The sequence below is a fragment of the Lutjanus erythropterus genome, chromosome 18, assembly GCF_056507025.1.
Source record: "Lutjanus erythropterus isolate fLutEry1 chromosome 18, fLutEry1.hap2, whole genome shotgun sequence".
Taxonomy (NCBI): Eukaryota; Metazoa; Chordata; class Actinopteri; order Lutjaniformes; family Lutjanidae; genus Lutjanus; species Lutjanus erythropterus.
In genome coordinates this window covers 11,495,473-11,501,605 of record NC_139334.1, presented here as the reverse complement: position 1 = coordinate 11,501,605, position 6,133 = coordinate 11,495,473, and the positions used below count along the sequence as shown (strand labels likewise).

Genomic DNA, 6,133 nt, shown 5'->3' with positions numbered 1-6,133 from the left:
CGGCCGGCACCTCCTGTGTCCAGCTGCCATCTGACAGGCACCTACGATGTTTTTTTGAGGGCGTGTAATTTTGATGTCCCACCATGAAACACGAAATTGCTATAACTTTAATATAAATGATCCGATCTACACCAAACTTCACGTTTGATAGCAGGCCCACCCTGAACACATCTACTTGACAATATTCTACCTACTGCCCCCAACTGGCAACAGGAAATGACATGTTTTAGACTTTGACATGCTCCTCCAAGCAGGTTGACCATATCTAACTCAAATCTGGTCAGAAAGGCCTTCAGACCATGGTAATCCTATATTGTGAAAATCTTGCAGTCAGTAAGTTGGTGAAAATTTTACAGCAGTCTTGTTCCAGAGAAATGAGGAACTACTTATTAGCAACTCATTATGTATCTCTTAACTTTAGGGGACACAAAAAGACTAATGTTTAAGTAATTCGTTATTAATGAATCGTTGCCAGTTTTGTGCCATTCAACCACCAGTACAGGGTTAATCAGGAACCATTTATCCAGAAAGTGTGCAGTATGATTATTTCACAGATATTCATGAATTCTTATCTATTGATTCATCAGCACAGGATCTCCTGCTCTGTTCTGTAGGACTATAGTATTAGTCACTAACTGCTTATCCTTGGGTCGCAGGGTGCTGGAGCCTATCCCAGCTGACACTGGGAGAGGCAGGATACAACCTGGACAAGTCGCCAGTTCATTGCAGGGCTGACTCATAGAGACACAACAATTCACTCTCACATTCACACCTACGGGCAATGTAGAGTCACCAATTAACTTATTATGCTGCATGTCTTTGGACTGCGGGTGGAAGCCGGAGTATCTGGAGAGAACCCACGCAGACATGAGGAGAACATGCAAGCCAGCTGGGGGATTCAAACACAGGACCTTCTTGCTGTGAGGCAGCAGTGCTAACCATTGCACCACCATACTGTTCTGTAGTAATTCATCATTATCTGCAATGTACTCCTCCATTAGGAATTATTAGGGAAGTACTTAGTGACAATTCATCAGTGATAACTGAACTGAACCATTCCTTATTTATTTTTTTCATTAAGCAACTCTAGAAAATTGATCACAGGTCTCTCATTAACTAATGGTTAACTAATAGTTCCGCATTTGTTCCTCACTATTTTTTTCATTAACTAATCATTAGCAACTCTATAACTTTTGATTAGGGGTTAATCATTAACTAATGGTTAACTAGCATGATGTTCTTCATTCATTCCCCATTCGTTCCCTGGTAACTACTCAATTTTTGTGCACCTTGTTTAAGCTTGTTAATAAATAATCTCTCCCAGTCATGTACATGTATCTGCAGAGACCCTGACCTCTGCCTGTATTATTTGTGTTTGGGACATTTCTGGGCTTATGCTTGTTTGACGGAGGTGTGTAGCCCACAACCAATCACAGCATGAACAAAACACTTTGTTGATAGAGACTGTCAAGGCAGACAAAAAATAAATCCACAAAATGATCACATGGGACTGACTTCAGCCTGTGTGGGTGCAAACAGCCAACTTTAGCAAACAGTATTACCTCACTTGTGCTTTTCCTGCTTATGACAAGTCAAAATGTCTGCTGTGGAAAAAAAGCCACAGACCTTTTTTTTTTTATGACAATCATGTTCATATGAAATAGTAAACACAGGTGTTACCAATGATATCAATGATGAATTGAGGTCCCGTTCCATTTAGTGTAGCAGTGCCTTTAGAGTAAGCCAACATGCACAATAGCAGCACCCTGAGTCTGTTTGACCTGAACAGAATGGAACCTTAATTAGTATGATTGGTAACTCCTGTGTTTACTCTATTTCATGTCAAAATGGCTGCTGTGAAAAAGGTTGATTCCCTTAAAAAAAAAAAAAAAGCTTTTAAATTGATTATCAGCCACCAAGTGAAATATGCGTATTTATTATAAGGTTGTATCTGACACTTGCAAAAAAAAAAAAAGTCAAAGTGCAGTCAAAACATCTTAGTTGGAGCTCAATGTGGTGTCATCCTCTCTTTATAATTTGTCGTGTGATATATCCAGCACCCAGTTTTTATGCCAAGCTTTCAACACACAAGGCATAGCTTTCTTGTATAGTCCTATATTCACGCCCTTGTATTTCCTGGCTCAGAAAATAAGAAACCCTAATTCCGATATGACCTTTGGCTCGTTTGGTAATCTTTTCTGTAGTGAGTCATGCTTATGTATTTTTATGGAATAATTATTTGTGTGATTCATTAGAGTTGATTAGTTGAAGTCGAGTTGATTATTAATGAAAATGTGATTCTGAAGAAGCAACAGTGAGATACTGAAATTATGTTTTTAAATTTATTTGTTTTTAAATTTTGTTCCCAGTTCAGTGTAGTTTCAGTTAGTTTCCAGAGTGGGTACGCTCATTTCAGTTTCACTTTTATTGTTTAAAAATGTTTAGTTTTAGCTTAGTTTTTATTAGTTTTGGTATATATCTTAGGTTTTAAAATAAACAGTATTCTCTACTTTTTATTTGTATTTCAGTTATATACATCATGTATATAATATCTTTTTACACTTCAGCTGTAATGATTAGGTGATTAATAGATAAGATAATTGAAAGAATATTAGTTGCCAACTATTTTAATGATCAATTAATAATTTTAGTCAATGTGAGAATTTGCTTCTTTTTTGGTGTCAGTTATAATGCTAAAAGAAGAGTCTTTGGTTTTGGGGCTGTTCTGAGTTTAGTTAATTATATTAAGTTTGGTAGTACATAGGACTGACTGTCTTTTCGATATAACTCCACAAGGGGGTGATATTATCCTTTACATAGCCCACATAGAAGCCACCAATCAATGAAAACACCAGATTCTGAAATTTTACCTATGGTATGCATTTTTATTGATTAAAAAAAACATTTAGACATATAATGTGGTCATCCCAAAGAAACCTAAAAGAAAATGCCAACGTCTTTGGCTTGCCCATTTTTAATTAAGCATAAAATTACATTCTAGCACTAAGATTAATTGCTGTTGATGTGTAACTATGAACTCTACGAGGCTGTACATGAAAAGAAGTTATGTTTCATGTTATTTAATGTCAGTTTGTGTGTTTCATTGTTCATCCTGTGAGTGGTGTATGGCCCAGACAGACAGTGAGAGCTGCACTCGGCAGCAGCAGCAGGCAGCAGCTGAATGAACTGAAGCAGACGGGAGGAAGTGGCGGTTAATGCAGCTCCACACCTTTCCGGTGTAGCAGCACTGCGACCAGCTCGACTTAAAGGAGAAAGACGAAAGCTGGGTGTATTTACCGAGACAGGAGGGGGAGATAGGAGGTAAATTACTTATATTTCGATTGCCAGTCCAACTCTGAAAGACGTGAGCTAAAAATTTTGTCACATTGGCGCGTATTTTACATCCAGATATGAATAGTTTCCAGCCGCTAACTGTCGTTATCTAGTTAGCTTACGGCTAGCTAGCTTGCTAGGCAACCAGCTAGCTAATGTTAGCTTCTAGCCCTCTTTAGCAGCCATGAGCGGTAGCTTGCTAATTTGGCATGTCTGACCCTCCTCCTTCCTAAATCTCTTTTCAGGGGGACAAGGAGTGGAGTTTCATGAGTGGATACATGTGTTGCTGAGTCACCGAGGATTTTTTTCTCGAAGACGGTGAAGTTGACCCGGCTCGACGCTTGATGGACCAGCCGCAGAAAGCTGATTTTCTCCTCCGGTAGCCGTGAAGAGAACAAGGGCGCACCCGATGAGGAGGACCGCCAGACACAAACACCACAAGGAATTCACAAGTACCGCGGCTTTTTCTGGGCCTTATGTCTACTCCCTGCAGTTTTTAATCGCCTCGGCCTGTCTCAGTCACGCAGTTTCATGTTGATTTGGACAACAAAATGAACGTCCTGCAACAGCTGCTGCCAAGTTCTTAGTGTAACCGTGCCATGTTGTGTACAGGCCTTGCAAACATTGTGATACTCTGAACATAAATGCCCCAGCAGCACTTCACAGGACGCACACACTCTCAAGTAAAAGATCTATAAGTACTGTGTGTTAACATGAGTGTGCATTTTTAACTTTTTTTCTTCATATATGCTCTCCACTGCTCTCATGCTCTCATGTTTTCACAAATAAGCCCATAAACTGAAGCTGTAGTCTTAAGTGAATAATCATTAGCACAGTATCGGACATTTTTCTCGCTAGGAGCAAAGTATTTATGCACAAGAGCTCAAAATGGGGAAAATGCTCTCGAAAATATTTGGCAACAAGGAGATGAGAATATTAATGCTTGGACTTGATGCTGCTGGAAAGACAACAATCCTTTACAAACTGAAACTCGGACAGTCTGTCACCACAATCCCCACAGTCGGCTTCAATGTGGAGACTGTCACCTACAAAAATGTCAAGTTCAACGTCTGGGATGTTGGAGGCCAAGATAAGATTCGTCCTCTGTGGCGACACTACTACACGGGCACCCAGGGGTTAATTTTCGTGGTGGATTGCGCGGACAGGGATCGCATCGACGAGGCAAGGCAGGAACTTCACCGCATCATCAATGACCGGGAGATGAGGGATGCCATCATCTTGATATTCGCCAATAAGCAAGACCTTCCTGATGCCATGAAGCCGCATGAAATCCAGGAGAAGCTCGGATTGACCCGCATCAGAGATAGGAATTGGTATGTTCAGCCCTCCTGTGCGACCACAGGTGATGGACTGTATGAGGGCTTGACATGGCTAACCTCAAATTACAAATCTTAATGATTGAGTGCAGACTGTTTTAGGTCGAAACTATAATAAAAGTTGCAAGTTAACAACAAATAACTTCTCAAAAATGAGTATGGTTAAGAAAAAGTTGATTATCTCCCGTTTATTTTTAATACTACGTTTACCCCATGACTAATTTATCTTAAACTGGGTTTGCTGGCTTAAAAGTTTGCTTGTACTCTGTAGCAGGCCAATATCACATTCATTATTTTGGGGCTTGCTTGATGAATATTGAATTAATTGGTCCTAATGTTAAAGCCACAGAGATCACCACCTTTGCCTATTCTGTTCCCCATTTTATATTATTTTTCTAATGCAGCTTTCTATCTTCATTCTTGGACTAAAGGTTCTTCAGTCTGTTTTTTTTCTTCTAAGGTGAGGATCTTTAATTTCATGTAGCCTACGTGAAGGACTTTGACATGTTTAAACACAGTACTGTGATGAAAAGTATTTCTTCTCAATGGTATTGACTGAAAATGTTCACCATTGCTTACATTTCATTGTCTTGGCATCAGAAAAAGAATTACTTCAGACATTTTGTTTGTTACCCCTTCCAATCCCCTTATGTGGGCTATATAGTTTACTGATTGACCTTTTGTGTCATGTCTTGATACCTAATTGTGCTGAATATTCAACAAATAGGCCTCCAGTAACTCTTAAACATGCTTGTGTCGGGATGCATTTTTAATTTTTGGGTAACACGTAGTCAATCGACTCAATCTTTCCAAAGGAATGTCATTCAGCTCTGAGCTCTCTCTCAATCTGATACCACAGTTGATTAGTCTCAGTATTTGGGACATTATATGATAGCCTATATCTGTAGCATGAGTACGAAAGTACAGTAACCCTACATCAGAGTCCATCTGTCGTGCAGTCAGAGGGAGCTGTTGAAGACACCCCGTGGTGCAGCTCTTACTCCTATTTTGACTGGGGGATTCATGTACAGAACAATGTCATTGTAATGTCTTATTAAAAAAGTGATTTTAAATCTGTTATGTCTGGTTATTTGGGGTTCTTTCAAGGATTAATCTTTCAGGTTGCTTGCTTAGGCCTAAAGGGTTATTCATTTGGAAGCAGCAGAGCATAATATATGAACAGTGGTTTTCTCAAAAAAAAGAAAGCTGTGGGAAAGTTTCAACAATGCTCAGTTCAAAGAAGTCTGCAGTTTTAAAATTCTCCTGTGTTTTAGTGCTATTGCTTAGATTCTTCATAAAACGTTTATGTCCACCCTCAGACTAAGTTGCTGGCCTCAGTTCCCTCGCCAGTAAATGGGAAAATGTACAAAACAGGAAGTCCAACTGCTGGTCTTTATGGAGCAACAACAGAGCCACATGATAGTTTGCATGAGAGTGGAAAGGGGCAGCTGAATTGTGAATTC

At 39.6% G+C, this 6,133-nt stretch overlaps 1 protein-coding gene across 1 annotated transcript; it reads left to right on the top strand.

The window, feature by feature from the left end:
* The first annotated feature begins 3,162 nt into the window (after positions 1-3,162).
* On the top strand, positions 3,163-5,743 carry arf6b (ADP-ribosylation factor 6b). The gene is made up of 2 exons (XM_084741950.1): positions 3,163-3,321; positions 3,579-5,743. The coding sequence occupies exon 2, from the start codon at positions 4,222-4,224 to the stop codon at positions 4,747-4,749; it is 528 nt and encodes a 175-aa protein (XP_084598076.1). The 5' UTR covers positions 3,163-3,321; positions 3,579-4,221; the 3' UTR covers positions 4,750-5,743.
* Positions 5,744-6,133: the final 390 nt, after the last annotated feature.

Excerpts from the sequence above, each read along its gene's own strand:
- arf6b (XM_084741950.1), top strand. The coding sequence starts at position 4,222 with ATGGGGAAAATGCTCTCGAAAATATTTGGCAACAAGGAGATGAGAATA.